The following is an 18,583-nucleotide window of genomic DNA, read 5'->3' as shown; positions in this document are numbered from 1 at the left end:
AGACCCAGGTCCCAACTCTCAGAGACTGGAAATCTGGGGCCCATGATTTTTTAGTGTTGTTTTTTTTTCCCCCATCAGTGAAAGCACCCTTCGATTATAACTTTCCTCTGGAGGGCCAGCATTGGGTTCTTTTGACAAATCATTTGTTCATACAACAGTACTGTGAGGTTGATTCCTGCCAACACACCCAACTACAAACCAAGGCTATCTGCAGAGGAGACACAAAGTACCCATGCCTGGAAATGAATTTGTTGGCATTTTGAGGACAGATATCTTCTGGGCTACAACTACTAAACAGCCAATCCAAAGATGGGGGGACAATCTAAGCTTTAACAAGTCTTTTATTTACATCCGAAGTTGTAATTAGAAGACTCTCATAGCACAAGTATGCTTCTTTAGTCCCCTCTGCTTGCCCAAGCTTGATCCTGGGCCAGAGATGTCTCTGTTCATTGGGTTCTGGTGCTGACCAGTGGCAAGGAGGGCTGGGAGTCATGGGGAGGAGGGAGCATCTTTCCTGGCTGACATGAACAGTTGGTGACTTCACATTAGCCAATACTTGCTGACGTAGGAGATACACACTCATTGGGATGTTTGCTTTGTGCAAAGGAGCAGAATGGAGAAGTTCCATGCACGTGCCCAAGGTGGAGACGGACCCAGCACTGCTGATGGGGCTCAGACTAGCCATACTACTGTCCCAGAGTCTAGATAAATTCTGGCTTGGATAGAACCTGCATCTCGTGCCTCGCGGTTCTCTCCCGGAATGTCATTCTGGAATCCCGTGATGTTTGCTGCCTAGAGAAAGAATAAATCAGAGAGGGAAAATAATTTGACCTGATGAAAGAGAAGTAAGGAAGTTAAACCATAATAGTTATGGAGGATGTATTGACGACTAAACACTGGACTAAGCACTTTGCATGTAATATCCCTCTTTCCTTCCCACTCCCAGTCTTCCCACTGGTCAGCACCAGAGCCCAGTGTACAGAAACATCACTGGTCGAAAGGTAGGCACTGCTTCTAGTCCCATTTTATAGGCGAAGATACTGAGTTTTATGGAAGTTAAATAACTTGCTCAAGGTTATTGAGCTTATCCACATCTATTATCCGTAGCCATGAATCAGCAATGGCAGGATTTGAACTGTGGCCACTGACATCAAACCCAAGCCTTAAACCACTTTATTATTTTATCTCCTATGGATATCTCTACCTATTCTCTGTAGCCCATGCATTAAAACAGCTGAAAAACAGCAAGATGGCTGAGTAGTTGTGGGAGGGATCTAATTTCAGCTTTGCTACTAATTTTTCAGATAACCTCAATAGTGTTACTTAAGGTCATGGGCCTTCATTTGTTTATCTGTAAAATGATAATAAGGCTTTAGATTCTGCTATCACCACAGCATTGTATAGAGTGTAGAGAAATTAGTGTAGAGAAACTTTGGACAAAAGAAAGCTCTTCTATGTGTGACCTGATTAAGATGGTTGCTACAGGAGGTGATACGGTTATAGGAGAAAGAGCATGGACAATGGCCCAGGCCTGGGTTTGAATTTGTCACACTAGCGAGACCTTTCTGACCCTGAAGCATCTCATCTATACCTGCCAGGAGGCACTGAAAGAGAAGACACATGTCAGTGTCCTAGTGCAATGGCCATCTGCGCTGGCCCGGGCAGTAGTGACCCTTACCCATAGGGAAAACAGGTGGAGCTGCTGAAGACACAATAGATAAGTGGGTTGATGGCACTATTCAAAGCCGGCAGGTTCTGAATGATCACAGAGGCGTAGAAGCGCTCCTCGGTGTCTGGAAGGAGACTGAAATTGTCCAACATGTCGAAGAGGAAGTATGGACTCCAACAGCAGATGAAGGCTGGGGAGAAGAGAGCCATTAGTGCCATAGCAGATCACAACCAGGGGCCTTTCAGTGGCGCCCTCAACTGGAGCTCCAAATAGGAGGCTCCTTAGCCCCTGGGATCTCTTAGAAATATTTAGGACAGTTGTGTGTGTTCACATTGATGCCATGTTTCCTCACACACACACACACGCACACACACACGTACACATGCATGTATACACATCCCACAGATACAGTTAAAGTTGAGGGAATTTCTTGGATCTTCTCTGTCTGTAAAGGGAGTGTTTGATTTGACCATTGTTGTCAGTCTTCATGGAAAGGTTGGGAATGGCTTGGCATGGCCTCAGCCTCTTATCCTGTATCATGTGGAAGGAAAACCAGCAAAACTCTTTGGAGATTCTATTTAAAAAAAAAAAACAAAAAACCAGAAGAACAGGAAGCATATTAACCAGATAGTGATTTCTGGTTTTAGTGTGCGGCAGGGGAGAGTTGTGGTGCCTAATGTTTTCAGAGCAACGTCTGGCCTCATCACAATGTTCTTAATTTTCTTTTCCATTTCTAAGTTAGCCACTCCAGAAAACAGCTGCCCTCTACCCCTCTCCAAGTCAGTCGGTGCGTGTGAGCCCCTGATTCTGTTTGTCTCAACATCCTCAGAGGAAATGAGTGGTAAACAGAGATCCAGAGTATGATGGTTAACTTCATGTGTCACCTTGACTGGGTCAGGGGGTGCCCAGATATTTTGGGAAACATTATTGCTGGGTGTTCCTGGATGAGATGAACATTTGAATGGGTAAACTAAGAAAAGGAGATTGTCCTCTTCGATGTGAGTGGGCCCCATTCAATCACAGAAGGCTTGAATAGAACAAAAAGCTGAGTGAGAGATGAATTGTGCTGTCTGCTTGACTATCTTCTAGCTGGGACATTGTTCTTCTCCTGCCTTCACACTCAGACTCGGACTGGAACTACACCATGGGCTCTCCTGGCTCTGCAGATCCTAAGCCAATTTCTAACAATTCTCTTTACATATATGTCTCTCTCCTCGTTCTCTGGAGAACAGAACCAATCCCCACATACACAGAGGTAAACACTCTTAGGCTGACTAAACACCGAGATGTGCTCTTCTGCTTTCTTGTCACACCCTCTCCACCCTCCTTCTCCCCGCTTTCTCACCCATAGGACTTTCCTCAGAGAAGTCAGGCTTCCTTCCCCATCTGCTTGCAGGGGCCAACTTTCTTCTGAAACTGTTCAACTGACATGTGTTTGTTTCCCCAGACCTTGGCAAGGTATTAAAGAGGAGCAATTGAAACACAAAGACCACTGAGCCTTCTGGGTGCTGGTGGTTGAACTTAGCATTGACCTAGAACAGTGGTTCTGGGGCATGGAGGGGCAAAAGTCCTCTTGGGAGCATTTTGAAAATGTGCATGCTGGGGCGCCTGGGTGGCGCAGTCGGTTAAGCGTCCGACTTCAGCCAGGTCACGATCTCGCGGTCCGTGAGTTCGAGCCCCGCGTCGGGCTCTGGGCTGATGGCTCAGAGCCTGGAGCCTGTTTCCGATTCTGTGTCTCCCTCTCTCTCTGCCCCTCCCCCGTTCATGCTCTGTCTCTCTCTGTCCCAAAAATAAATAAACGTTAAAAAAAAATTAAAAAAAAAATGTGCATGCTTATGGATTTGTGTGTGTTGAGGGGGTAAGGGGTCTGGGGTGCCCAGGGATACTAGTCCTCCTGCGAGACCCAGGTCCCATACAGCCTTTGATTTATGTAGCAGAGCACTCTGTTTATAATTTCCAGAACTCTGGAAACCTAACTCTATTTTATATATGAACACAAATATTTGTACTAAATAGTGAATTTTCCAGAAATGCAATTCTCTTGCAAAGGGAGGAAAGATTACTTTCTGTAATTTGGAACTTGAGCAGGATTTGTTTACCTGCTCAGAAAATCAGGTCCCTGACAGCAATACTGCTTTATTTTCGTGTCTTCATGAAAACACACCTGCACTGATTTTCCTTTGTAGCTGTTAATACATCTAGCTGACTACTTCATTATTCTCCTAGGGTAGCTGTGCCTAAGTATTTACATATTGAAATCTGCATGGTTTTATTATAAATTATTTTCTTTCTAGTCCTCCTTTGTATTTTTAAATATTGATCTTTGAAGACTTATGTTGGGTAAGTGGTATTAATTATACATTTCATTTCAGGTAAAGGGGCCTTACAAAACATGTGTTTTAGGAAGGGCTGCTTTGGTCTGACTGGGCTGTTAACGTGGGCTGCCCCTCTTGTGGGCATCTCTGCTCTCTGACTAAAGGACCCCCAGGGCCTGAGCATATGGTTCCTGATTACAAATAATTATGTTGGCTCTGGCACACATGTATGACATATATTTCCTGACTCAACATCCATGGGAGGTATATCTGTGTTTCTGATTGTCTGGGAAGGCAAGAGAATCTTTGATCTACTTTGTAAGCTGTTGGGAAAGGATTCTGAGCCCCCGTGGTTATATACGCTTTATCCCCAGGTCGGCCTGCAATGCTGTTTTGTGCCTTTATTCTACTGGCTGTGTCACACTGCGTGTGGTCTGTTTGGCATTTTGCAATTGTGTCTCAGAAAGGTGAGATATGGACCGTTTTGGTGAGCTGACACGCAGCTTCCACGAGAGGTATGCTTTCTCAGAGCTCCTGGAGCTGCAAGAAGGCAGGGAGGGTAGTATTTGAGCCAAATAAAAAAAATCCTTTTTCTTCCTGCGTATCCTAATCCATTTGTTCCCAGCAAATATTAATTAAGCACCTAGTGTATGTGGGATCTTATTTAAGGCTTTGGTGATAAAAATATACGGAACACAAAGCAAAGGTCATTGCTCTCATGGATTGAAGCCAGTAGGGGATACACAAAATGTAGATTAATAGATATAATGTCAGGTAGAAGTGGGAATAGGCAGAAAAATACCGCAGAATAATGACGAGGGGGGGCTGTTTACAACTTGTGCTGGAGGACTGGATGAAGAGGTAGCACCGTTGGTAAACAAAATGATGTGAGGGGGGAGCCAGGCAACCATCTGGGGGCAGAGTCTCTTAGGTGGTGGAAACAACACAAGGTCCCTAAGGTGCAAACGAGTTGACATTGTAAAGAAATAGCAAGAAGACCAACAGAAGTGGGAGAGAACGAGCAAGAGGGAGAGCCCTGGGAATGAGGCTGGAGACCTGGCTGAGCGATAGATCACACATGGTCAAAACGTGGGGTTTTATTCCGATGTAATGCGAAGCCAGAGGTGGGTTTGCAGGATTGTGATGACACCTGGTTTACAATCTTGAAAGATCACATTGGCTGTTTTGCAGAAAAGGAATAAGACAAGACCAGTTCTAATGTTACAGGCAGAAATACGTGGAGGCTTTGCCAGGAGTTGTATAGATAGTGAAGGATGATTGGGTTTGAGAACTATCTTGGATGTAGAGCCTCCAGGCTTTGCTGATGTGCTAGTTATGCAGGATGTCAGAGAAATAGAATAATGACAGACAGATGGCCCTTAGGTTTTTGATGCAGACACCGGGTGAAAGATGGTGTCATTTACTGAAATGGGGACAAATGGGGGGAAGAGTTACTCTGGAGGAGGAGAAGAACATGCCAAGACTTTGGGTTTGACGTGCTGGGTATGATGAATTTATTGGAAATGCAAATCAAGATCTCAAGTAGAAATCATAAGTATCCTTTCTAAGCAAAGGAGGTGTTCTAAGAAGGAGACCCTGATCACATGTTGCTTACAAGTCAAGATGAAGATTGAGAATTGACACTGGGCATTTTGGAGGTTTTGGTGACCTTGGTGAGGGTGGTTTCAGGAGTAACAGGACAGAAGTGAGATAGAAACAGACTCCAGAGAATGAGAGGTAAACTGTGGAGGAGTTGTACTAGGAGAGAGAGTGGTGAAGCGGGTCTATTCTGAAGAGCTCACTGAGGGAGCTACTGCACAGCATTTACGTGCACATGATCCAGGTGAGGGGAGGCCTGTCATGGAGGAAAGATACCCAGAGAGGCAAAATTCTTGAGGAGGCAGCAAGGAATTGGATGCAGGGCTCCAGCCATCATTTTGGGCTTAGAAAGAAGCAGTGTTGGTTTATCCACAGTAATAGGAGAAAAGAGCACATCGTACAGAGGCAGATAGGTGGAAGAATGTGAAGGTGAAAGGGTGAGGGAGTTCTTTTTTTTTGTCAATATATGAAATTTACTGTCAAATTGGTTTCCATACAACACCCAGTGCTCATCCCAAAAGGTGCCCTCCTCAATACCCATCACCCACCCTCCCCTCCCTCCCACCCCCCATCAATCCTCAGTTTGTTCTCAGGTTTTAAGAGTCTCTTATGCTTTGGCTCTCTCCCACTCTAACCTCTTTTTTTTTCCTTCCCCTCCCCCATGGGTTTCTGTTAAGTTTCTCAGGATCCACATAAGAGTGGAAACATATGGTATCTGTCTTTCTCTGTATGGCTTATTTCACTTAGCATCACACTCTCCAGTTCCATCCATGTTGCTACAAAGGGCCATATTTCATTCTTTCTCATTGCCACGTAGTATTCCATTGTGTATATAAACCACAATTTCTTTATCTACTCATCAGTTGATGGACATTTAGGCTCTTTCCATAATTTGGCTATTGTTGAGAGTGCTGCTATAAACATTGGGGTACAGATGTCCCTATGCATCAGTACTCCTGTATCCCTTGGGTAAATTCCTAGCAGTGCTACTGCTGGGTCATAGGGTAGGTCTATTTTTAATTTTTTGAGGAACCTCCACACTGTTTGCCAGAGTGGCTGCACCAGTTTGCATTCCCACCGACAGTGCAAGAGGGTTCCCGTTTCTCCACATCCTCGCCAGCATCTATAGTCTCCTGATATGTTCATTTTGGCCATTCTGACTGGCATGAGGTGATATCTGAGTATGGTTTTGATTTGTATTTCCCTGATGAGGAGCGACGTTGAGCATCTTTTCATGTGCCTGTTGGCCATCCGGATGTCTTCTTTAGAGAAGTGTCTATTCATGTTTTCTGCCCATTTCTTCACTGGGTTATTTGTTTTTCGGGTGTGGAGTTTGGTGAGCTCTTTATAGATTTTGGATACTAGCCTCTTTGTCCGATATGCCATTTGCAAATATCTTTTCCCATTCCGTTGGTTGCCTTTTAGTTTTGTTCATTGTTTCCTTTGCTGTGCAGAAGCTTTTTATATTCATGAGGTCCCAGTAGTTCATTTTTGCTTTTAATTCCCTTGCCTTTGGGGATGTGTCAAGTAAGAAATTGCTATGACTGAGGTCAGAGAGATCTTTTCCTGCTTTCTCCTCTAGGGTTTTGATGGTTTCCTGTCTCACATTCAGGTCCTTTATCCATTTGGAGTTTATTTTTGTGAATGGCGTGAGAAAGTGGTCTAGTTTCAATCTTCTGCATGTTGCTGTCCAGTTCTCCCGGCACCATTTGTTAAAGAGACTGTCTTTTTTCCACTGGATGTTCTTTCCTGCTTTGTCAAAGATTATTTGGCCATATGTTTATGGGTCTAGTTCTAGGGTTTCTATTCTATTCCATTGGTTTATGTGTCTGTTTTTGTGCCAATACCATGCTGTCTTGATTACAGCTTTGTAGTAGAGGCTAAAGTCTGGGATTGTGATGCCTCCTGCTTTGGTCTTCTTCTTCAAAATTACTTTGGCTATTTGGGGCCTTTTGTGGTTCCATATGAATTTTAGGATTGCTTGTTCTAGCTTCGAGAAGAATGCTGGTGCAATTTTGATTGGGATCACATTGAATGTGTAGATAGCTTTGGGTAGTATTGACATTTTGACAATATTTATTCTTCCAATCCATGAGCACAGAATGTTTTTCGATTTCTTTATATCTTCTTCAATTTCCTTCATAAGCTTTCTATAGTTTTAAGCATACAGATCTTTTACATCTTTGGTTAGATTTATCCCTAGGTATTTTAGGCTTCTTGGTGCAATTGTGAATGGGATCAGTTTCTTTATTTGTCTTTCTGCTGCTTCATTATTAGTGCATATAAGAATGCAACTGATTTCTGTACATTGATTTTATATCCTGCCACTTTGCTAAATTCATGTATCAGTTCTAGCAGACTTTTGGTGGAGTCTATCGGATTTTCCATGTATAATATCATGTCATCTGCAAAAAGTGAAAGCTTAACTTCATCTTTGCCAATTTTGATGCCTTTGATTTCCTTTTGTTGTCTGATTGCTGATGCTAGAACTTCCAACACTATGTTCAACAACAGCGGTGAGAGTGGGCATCCCTGTCGTGTTCCTGACCTCAGGGAAAAAGCTTTCAGTTTTTCCCCATTGAGGATGATGTTAGCTGTGGGCTTTTCATAAATGGCTTTTATGATCTTTAAGTATGTTCCTTCTATCCCGCCTTTCTCGAGGGTTTTTATTAAGAAATGTTGCTGAATTTTGTCAAAGGCCTTTTCTGCATCGATTGACAGGACCATATGGTTCTTATCTTTTCTTTTATTAATGTGATGTATCACGTTGATTGATTTGCGAATGTTGAACCAGCCCTGCATCCCAGAAATGAATCCCACTTGATCATGGTGAATAATTCTTTTTATATGCTGTTGAATTCGATTTTCTAGTATCTTATTGAGAATTTTTGCCTCCATATTCATCAGGGATATTGGCCTGTAGTTCTCTTTTTTTACTGAGTATCTGTCTGGTTTAGGAATCAAAGTAATACTGGCTTCATAGAATGAGTCTGGAAGTTTTTCTTTCCTTTCTATTTTTTGGAATAGCTTGAGAAGGATAGGTATTATCTCTGCTTTAAACGTCTGGTAGAACTCCCCTGGGAAGCCATCTGGTCCTGGTCTCTTATTTGTTGGGAGATTTTTGATAACTGATTCAATTTCTTCGCTGGTTATGGGTCTGTTCAAGCTTTCTATTTCCTCCTGATTGAGTTTTGGAAGTGTGTGGGTGCTTAGGAATTTGTCCATTTCTTCCAGGTTGTCCAGTTTGTTGGCATATAATTTTTCATAGTATTCCCTGATAATTGCTTGTATCTCTGAGAGATTGGTTGTAATAATTCCATTTTCATTCATGATTTTATCTATTTGGGTCATCTTCCTTTTCTTTTTGAGAAGCCTGGCTAGAGGTTTATCAATTTTGTTTATTTTTTCAAAAAACCAACTCTTGGTTTCGTTGATCTGCTCTACAGTTTTTTTAGATTCTATATTGTTTATTTCTGCTCTGATCTTTATTATTTCTCTTCTTCTGCTGGGTTTAGGCTGCCTTTGCTGTTCTGCTTCTATTTCCTTTAGGTGTGCTGTTAGATTTTGTATTTGGGATTTTTCTTGTGTCTTGAGATAGGCCTGCATTGGAATGTATTTTCCTCTCAGGACTGCCTTTGCTGCATCCCAAAGCGTTTGGATTGTTGTATTTTCATTTTCGTTTGTTTCCATATATTTTTTAATTTCTTCTCTAATTGCCTGGTTGACCCACTCATTCTTTAGTAGGGTGTTCTTTAACCTCCATGCTTTTGGAGGGTTTCCAGACTTTTTCCTGTGGTTGATTTCAAGCTTCATAGCATTGTGGTCTGAAAGTATGCATGGTATGATTTCAATTCTTGTATACTTATGAAGGGCTGTTTTGTGACCCAGTATGTGATCTATCTTGGAGAATGTTCCATGTGCACTCGAGAAGAAAGTATATTCTGTTGCTTTGGATGCAGAGTTCTAAATATATCTGTCAAGTCCATCTGATCCAAAGTATCATTCAGGTCCCATGTTTCTTTATTGACCGTGTGTCTAGATGATCTATCCATTTCTGTAAGTGGAGTGTTAAAGTCCCCTGCAATTACCACATTCTTATCAATAAGGTTGCTTATGTTTGTAATTGTTTTATATATTTGGGGGTTCCCGTATTCAGTGCATAGACATTTATAATTGTTAGCTCTTCCTGATGGATAGACCCTGTGATTATTATATAATGCCCTTATTCATGTCTTGTTACAGCTTTTAATTGAAAGTCTAGTTTGCCTGATATAAGTATGGCTACTCCAGCTTTCTTTTGGCTTCCAGTAGCATGATAAATAGTTCTCCATCCCCTCACTCTCAATCTAAAGGTGTCCTTAGGTCTAAAATGAGTCTCTTATAGATAGCAAATAGATGGGTCTTGTTTTTTTATCCATTCTGATACCCTATGTCTTTTGGTTGGCGCATTTAGTCAATTTACGTTCAGTGTTATTATGGAAAGATATGGGTTTAGAGTCATTGTGATGTCTGTAGGTTTCATGCTTGTAGTGATGTCTCTGGTACTTTGTCTCACAGGATCCCCCTTAGGATCTCTTGTAGGGCTGGTTTAGTGGTGACGAATTCCTTCAGTTTTTGTTTGTTTGGGAAGACCTTTATCTCTCCTCCTATTCTACATGACAGACTTGCTGGATAAAGGATTCTCGGCTGCATATTTTTTCTGTTCATCACATTGAAGATCTCCTGCCATTCCTTTCTGGCCTGCCAAGTTTCAGTAGAGAGATCGGTCACAAGTCTTATAGGTCTCCCTTTATATGTTAGAGCACGTTTATCCCTAGCTGCTTTCAGAATTTTCTCTTTATCCTTGTATTTTGCCAGTTTCACTATGATATGTCATGCAGAAGATGGATTCAAGTTACGTCTGAAGGGAGTTCTCTGTGCCTCTTGGATTTCAATGCCTTTTTCCTTCCCCAGATCCGGGAAGTTCTCAGCTATGATTTCTTCAAGAACACCCTCAGCACCTTTCCCTCTCTCTTCCTCCTCTGGAATACCAATTATGTGTAGATTATTTCTCTTTAGTGCAACACTTAGTTCTCTAATTTTCCCCTCATACTCCTGGATTTTTTTTTTATCTCTCTTTATCTCAGCTTCCTCTTTTTCCATAATTTTATCTTCTAGTTCCCCTATTCTCTCCTCTGCCTCTTCAATTCGAGCCGTGGTTGTTTCCATTTTATTTTGCAGCTCGTTTATAGCATTTTTAGCTCCTCCTGGCTGTTCCTTAGTCCCTTGATCTCTGTAGCAATAGATTCTCTGCTGTCCTTTATACTGTTTTCAAGCCCAGTGATTAATTTTATGACTATTATTCTAAATTCACTTTCTGTTATATTGTTTAAATCCTTTTTGATCAGTTTGTTAGCTGTCGTTATTTCCTAGACGTTTTTTTGAGGGGAATTCTTCCGTTTGGTCATTTTGGATAGTCCCTGGAGTGGTGGGAACTGCAGGGCACTTCCCCTGTGCTGTCTTGAATAACTTGTGTTGGTGGGTGGGGCTGCAGTCAGACCTGATATCTGCCCCCAGCCCACCGCTGGGCCACAGTCAGACTGGTGTGTACCTTCTCTTCCCCTCTCCTAGGGGCGGGATTCACTGTGGGGTGGCGTGGCCCGTCTGGGCTACTTGCACACTGCCAGGCTTGTGGTGCTGGGGATATGGCATATTAGCTGGGGTGGATCGGCAAGGTGCACAGGGGCAGGAGGGGCTGGCTCAGCTCTCTTATCCTTTGGTGATCCATTTTGGGAGGGGCCCTGTGCTACCGGGAGGGAATCAGACCTGCCTCCGGAGGGATGGATCCGCAGAAGCACTGGATCTGCAGAAGCACGGCGTTGGGTGTTTGCGTGGTGCAAGCAAGTTCCCTGGCAGGAACTGGTTCCCTTTGGGATTTTGGCTGGGGGATGGGCGGGGGAGATGGCGCTGGCGAGCGCCTTTGTTCCTCACCAAGCTGAGCTCTGTCGTCCCGGGGCTCAGCAACTCTCCCTCCCGTTGTCCCCCAGCCTTCCCACTCTCTGAGCAGAGCTGTTAACTTATAACCTTCCAGATGTTAAGTCCCACTTTCTGTCAGAACACTCCGTCAGGCCCCTCCGCTTTTGCACTCCAGACTCGGGGTCTCTGCTTAGCCGGTGGGCTGCCCCAAAGGTGAAGGAGTTCTATTCTGATACAGTATTTTCTTAGTGAAATAGGAAGCAAGGTCATTAGTTGAGAGGGCGTAAGAGGGAGGAAGCTTTGATGGTTTGAGAATAACGAAGAATACACACCAATCCAACACATACGATGTGCTCTAGAAATATCTTTTTTTCCCCCCTAAGGTGAGGTGACTTTATTGGTCTTAAGAGTAAAGAGAAAAGGGGTGCCTGGGTGGCTCAGTCAGTTGGGCAGCTGACTACAGCTCAGGTCATGATCTCGTGGTCTGTGAGCTTGAGCCCTGCATCGGGCTCTATGCTGACAGCTCAGAGCCTGGGGCCTGCTTCCGATTCTGTGTCTCCCCCTCTCTCTGCCCCTTCCCTGCTTGCTCTCTGTCTCTCTCTCTCAAAAATAATAAACATTAAAAAAAAAGAGAAAAGGAAAATAAAAGGAAAGGAAAGAAGATAAGATGATGGGGGAGAAGGTAAATTGACCATTAGGGAGAGATTTGTAGTGACTCTGCAGTTATATATCCAGAAGAATTGGAATGTCACTTCTGTCTTTACTTTGCCCATATACTTCAGCTCCAGGGGGAGTACGTGTTAGAGAATGCAACTGGGTCAACTGGGTATGGTGAACATCATCCAGCTAGCTATGTCTTTTTTTCTTTTTTTAATTTAAATCCAAATTAGTTAACATGTAGTATAATAATGATTTCAGATCAGCTAGTTATGTCTTAATCGACTTTCTCCAAATTATCCACCCCATGGTCTTGGTAGGCTACTCTAGTCATACAGGGAGGCATCAGGCACCAATGTCTGCCCTTAAAGGAGATGCAGATGGTGTATGGCAAGTTCCACACGCTCCGCTCCAGTCAGACAAAGCTGGCAGTGCCTGCAGACAAATTCCTTTCTTGCGTGGGCTCTCCACTACCAGCTCCCAGGTGTAAGTTTGCTTTTGGAATGTTCATCCAGTTCTACAACACAAAGAGGGACTTTGCTTACCAAGAATGATGACAATGCTATACTTGATGGCCTTGATTTTTGCCTTTGAGATGAGCCCTCGGTTGTAACTGGTGCACAGCTTTCCATCTGTAGATACAAAAGGGCATTGTGAAATGAAATTGTTGTTGCCAACAGGAACATCACAGGCTAGACCCACAGCTGTCACGGGACCACTTATACCCTGCTCACCTCTTCCCAGGAGGACCTCCTGGACATTTTCAGAGGAAAGACAGCTCTGGGCCGGATGCTGGAAACTGCTCAGTTTGCAACTTGATATAAAATGCAAATGCATCCGGACATCCAGACTCTTTCGAGTCATGGCTGAATGCCCTGAGTCAGCAGAAGCTGGAATTAGCCTTCAAACCCGGAATTGGCCAGGGGGCAATGCTAACATACCCATCTAGTCACTTTATCAACTTAGGGTGAAACCATTGTCTTAGAATGGTTACCCCAAACTAACTCATACATCTAACTCAGAAACTCCACTCTCAACAAAAGCTCAAGCCAGGGATATTAAAAATAAAACAAAGACAAAAAAAAAAAACAAAAAAAAACACCAAAACTGTCCCAAGTAGGAGCCTGGTTATAATTTAATTCTACGTAGGCTATTGTTTGATGGTAAATACATGAAGGATAAATATAAGAATCCACTAGAATATGAACTTGATGGAAGCAAGGACTTGGTTTTTTTACATTCCTGTATCCTCTAAGCTTAGTGAATGATTAATAAATATTTGTTGAATCAATCAATATAAACCTCTCTCTCATTAAAAAGTAGTGGTAAAATTAAAGTTGATTAGGGTGGACAGAGTTCAGAGAGCTCTTAGTAAAAGGAGTGTGTAGATGGCAACTTTGGGATTGGAGGTGTTGGACACAGGGTCCATTGATGCTGTGAAGGAGTTTTTATTATCAGAGCTTCTGCCCGGCAATAGGGCACCTTTGTAAAAACTGGGAAAAGGTGCCCTTCCTCTGCATGCACACAGCCCTGTCCCAGCATACCCTCAGTGAGGATGGGATGCCAATCCCACACATCCCTGGGATGCCACTGATCAGGGCTCGATGGGTACAACCCTGGCAGTGGTCCAGGTCAAAAGCCTACCCAGGGCCCCTGTCACATGGGGCAGGACAGTTGTATACTAGAAACCAACTGCTGTGTTTGCTTGTCCTCACTACATTGTTCAGGTTCCACATTTGAAATTTATTTTAAACCCATGGAAACTGGTGTGAAATTTACATTTGCACTTCTTATTCTAGCCCCTCTCCAGTCCAACCCAGCCCAATCCAAATAGCATAGCACACCTGTCATGAGATAAGGACCCCACCACGAAAGGCTGCGAGGCAGATGCAGAGATTCCAAAGGTAGAGCTGGGGGCAGGAAAGACTCATGAAACAGAGGGAGTCCTCAGCCAAGACACGGAAACAAGAAGATGTCGGATGTATTTGGACCACGGTGGAGTCACCTCACTTGGCTGGAGCCTGCAAGAATGTTGGCTTTGGAGTGGGGAAAACTGAGGCCAAAATGGGGAGACCTAAAATGTCTTCAAGAGGAGTCTGGTCTGAATTTCTGAGCTGGTCGCAAGCCTCTGAAGCTTCTGAGTCTTTTCACAGTGTGAGCATTTACTCACTGGAGTGAACAAACTGTTATCAGGAATAATAGGAATAAGGGGCTCTTTTATGGGCAATAAACTGAAATGCTAATTATAATTGATTTTTTTATTTCTTAATGTATACCTCACAAGGCCACTCTCAGGTACTATTATGGCTTCCAATTATTCTGTGCATTTCACAGAACCACAAGGCTTCAGTGGTGGAAGGAAGCAAACGTTTCAGAAGCATTTACAGCAGTGGATCTAAACTACGGGCAATATCGCTCCCCAGGGTTACATTTGGCAATGTCTGGACACATTATTGGTTGTCTCGATGTATGGGAGGCTGCTGGCAGCCTCTAGTGTGTAGAGGCCAGGAATGCTGTTGAACATCTTAAGATGCAGAGGACAGCAAAAAAGAATTATCCAGCTGCACATACCGGTAGTATCAAGGTTGAAAAACCCTGATTTCTAAGGTGGTATCCTGGGAAGGATATAGGCTTCAAGGTCAGAACCGATTACACCTTCCAGCTCTACCAATTACCAGCTGTGCAACCTGAGGCAAAATGCTGACCGTTCCCAGCCTCAGTTTCCCAATTTAAAAAATGAGGCATAAACACCAAAGTCAGAGTTTTGAATATTGACCTAAAATAATGTATTTAAGGTGTCAACCCTATGCTGAGAATATCAATTCTCTTATTAATTGAGATGAGTAAAGTTTTAACAGTATTTCAGGAGGAATATGAACCACCTTTATGGAAGTGAACAGAAGGTATTACTACATTTAGATAGTCTATTATACAATGTTGTTACCTGTTTACAGGAATTATATACATCCAAAACTTATCCCGGAAGGATTTTACCCATGGGAGGCAAGTAAGAAATACAGCCGACCAAATTATATCCTTTCAAAGTATTCCCATTGCTGGAGTAACAGCTGGCTTTGAAACAATATGGTTCTGAAGACTTTGTTTTTCAGAAAAGTTCTTGAGTATGACATTTGTACTCTGAAATCCTTTTAAAATGGAAACTTGCAGTACTTTCCAGGGGGCAACTGGGTGACAATATAATCAACTACCTGCCCTTTGATCTCCCAATGAGATCAGGGAAAAGCGTCTTTAATCTGACCACTCAGGGAAATGCAAAGCCTCCAGCTTCTCAAGATGGCCCTTCAAAGAGAGCTGAGCTACAAAATGCCAGTAATTCTCCTTTATTGAGAGATAAAAGGATTATTTCTACCCTGGCCTTGGCGCTGAGCTGGAGCAAAAAGCAGTTAAATTCAGCCATCACTGAGCATTAGTAGCTGGGGTAGCCTAGAGGCAGCAGGTCCGTGAGATTCGGACTGGAAGCGTCATGCTGCCTTAGGCAGTTTTGGTTCAAGCATGCATCCCTGGATACCCCACACTGTAAATTTAGTGTCTCAGGGGCCAGTTCCTGCCCTTTACTTCCCCTCGCTTCAGGCCCCTTGCAGAGCCACAGGGAACCCTTTGTTCTTATATGCTGAGAGCTTGAAGGAAGAGCAATTGGTGTATTGGGATTTTTAAATGAGACAGAATTTATTCCTGGCCGGAGGAGGGAGCCATCTATGGACTTATAATGAGTGCAGGTGATTTGTTTGTAACAAGGAAATCCACCTGGTGATGTTTTTATTTATTTATAAATTTTTTCTCTCTATTTTATTTATTTTTTAAAATTTACATCCAAGTTAGTTAGCATATAGTGCTATCATGATTTCAGGAGTAGAATCCAGTGATTCATCCCCTACATATAACACCCAGTGCTCATCCCAACAAGGGTCCTCCTTAATGCCCCTTGCCCATTTAGCCCATCCCTCCACCCACAACCCCTCCAGCCACCCTCAATTTGTTCTCTGTATTTAAGAGTCTCTTATGTTTTGTCCCCCTCCCTGTTTTTATATTATTTTTGTTTCCCTTCCCCTATGTTCATCTGTTTTGTATCTTAAATTCCACATATGAGTGAAGTCATATATTTGTCTTTCTCTGGCTAATTTCACTTAGCATAATACACTCTAGTTCCATCCATGTAGTTGCAAATGGCAAGATTTCATTCTTTTTGATTGCCGAGTAATACTCCATTGTATATATATACCACATCTTCTTTATCCATTCATCTGTCGATGGACATTTGCACTCTTTCCATACTTTGGTTATTGTCAATAGCAGTGCTATAAACATTGGAGAGCACATGCCCCTTTGAAACAGCACACATGTATCCTTTGAATAAATACCTAGTAGTGCAATTGCTGGGTCGTAGGGTAGTTCTATTTTTAATTTTTTGAGGAAACTCCATACCGTTTGCCAGAGTGGCTGCACCAGTTTGCATTCCCACCAGCAGTGCAAAAGTGTTCGTCCTTCTCCGCATCCTCACCAATGTCTGTCATTGTCCGGGTTGTTAATTTTAGCCATTCTGACAGGTGGTGGTATCTCATGGTGGTTTTGATTTGTATTTCTCTGATGATGAGTGATGCTGAGCATTTTTTCATGTATCTATTAGCCATCTGGATGTCTTCTTTGGAAAAGTGTCTATTCATGTCTTTTGCCCATTTCTTCACTGGATTATTTGATTTTTGGGTATGGAGTTTAATAAGTTCTTTATAGATTTTAGATACTAACCCTGTATCTGATATGTTATTTGCAAATATCTTCTCCCATTCCATCGGTTGCCTTTTAGTTTTGCTGATTGTTTCCTTCGCCATGCAGAAGGTTTTTATCTTGATGGAGTCCCAGTAGTTCATTGTTGCTTTTGTTTCCCTTGGCTCCAGAGACATGTTGAGTAAGAAGTTGCTGTGGCCAAGGTCAAAGAGGTTTTTGCCTGCTTTCTCCTTGAGGATTTTGATGGCTTCCTGTCTTATGTTCAGGTCTTTCATCCATTTTGAGTTTATTTTTGTGTATGGTGTAATGACATGGTCCAGGTTCATTCTTCTGCATATTGCTGTCCAGTTTTCCCAACACCATTTGCTGAAGAAACTGTCTTTATTCCATTGGATATTCTTTTCTGCTTTGTCAAAGATTAGTTGGCCATATGTTTGTGGGTCCATTTCTGGCTTCTCTCTTCTGTGCCATTGACCCATGTGTCTGTTTTTGTGCCAGTACCATACTGTCTTGATGATTACAGCTTTGTAATACAGCTTGACGTACAGAATTGTGATGCCTCCAGCTTTGGTTTTCTTTTTCAGGATTGCTTTGGCTATTCAGGATCTTTTCTGGTTCCATACAAATTTTAGGATTATTTGTTCTAGCTCTGTTAATGATGCTGGTGTTATTTTGATGGCATTGAAACCTTTTTCTTCTTTCTCCCTTTCTTGTTCAGTCTCTTGTGAGTATTTCTACTCTTTCTCTTTCTCTCCAGGTACTTTCCGGGGGAGTGCTTTTACTGCACTCTCTCCACTTTCTCTGTCCACTCTCTGCAAAAACAGCTCCCTACCCTCCATGCCTTCTCTCTCCCCCAGTTCACCTCTATGCGCTGGGTACCTGCTCAGTTCTGTGGCTCAAGTTATGCACATTGTTGTGTAAATCCTCAGATCAATTTCCTAGGTGTGCAAAATAGTTTGGTGCTTATCTAGCTGCATTTCAGGGATGAGAGAAGCTGAGAATTTCCAGGCTGCTCTGCCATCTTGGCTCCTCCCTCAAAACTCTTACTTGGTGATATTTTTAAATAAATATTTTTTCATATGTTGGGAATTCCACGTATTTCAGGTTGATTTAAAACATTTTTTTTGTAGTTAGGCTTGATTTGTAAAACTTTTAAATTTGAAATTAATTTTTGATTTCTGATCACTGATGTCCTGTTTATTTACAACTATAACCTCAATGTTAAATATTTTTCATACATTAGGTCTCATCTGCTTAGCTATGGGATTTTGACTACTACCTTCCCTTGTGGTTTTGTTTGTTTGTTTGTTATTTTGACCCTCTAACAAACCAGAGGTCATAGCTAGATATGAGCAAGTTTAACCTAACCTACCTCACATCCTTGTCTATTCCTCAGCTCCTCAGCTCAGGTGGAACCAGGAACCCTGACAGAACTAAGATAATTGTGGCAGAGACAGGTTAACTGTCCACCAAATCGTTTTCTTTTCAGCAGGGTGGAGTCACATGACTAAGTTCTACCTATGGGAATATGGGAAGAATCCATATACACTATTCTCAGGTCCGGCTCAGATAAACCACCTGAATATTCCTCTGCCTCTCTCTTCCTCCCACTCCTGACTGTTGGATGTTGATGTGGAGGGGTACC

At 42.7% G+C, this 18,583-nt stretch overlaps 1 protein-coding gene across 1 annotated transcript in view; it reads right to left on the bottom strand.

Annotated features, from left to right (window-relative positions):
- Positions 1–323: 323 nt before the first annotated feature.
- Positions 324–18,583, bottom strand: part of NPSR1 (neuropeptide S receptor 1) — a 154,704-nt gene continuing 136,444 nt past the window's right edge. The window contains exons 7-9 of the mRNA XM_045495285.1: positions 12,741–12,827; positions 1,679–1,859; positions 324–792 (exon numbers count right to left, since the gene is read on the bottom strand). Of these exons, the coding sequence (XP_045351241.1) occupies positions 702–792; positions 1,679–1,859; positions 12,741–12,827 (359 nt within the window). The 3' untranslated portion in view covers positions 324–701. The remainder of the gene's footprint in view (positions 793–1,678; positions 1,860–12,740; positions 12,828–18,583) is intronic.

The sequence above is a fragment of the Leopardus geoffroyi genome, chromosome A2, assembly GCF_018350155.1.
Source record: "Leopardus geoffroyi isolate Oge1 chromosome A2, O.geoffroyi_Oge1_pat1.0, whole genome shotgun sequence".
Taxonomy (NCBI): Eukaryota; Metazoa; Chordata; class Mammalia; order Carnivora; family Felidae; genus Leopardus; species Leopardus geoffroyi.
Note: the sequence above shows the minus strand (reverse complement) of the source record. Positions and strands in the feature narration are given on the sequence as shown.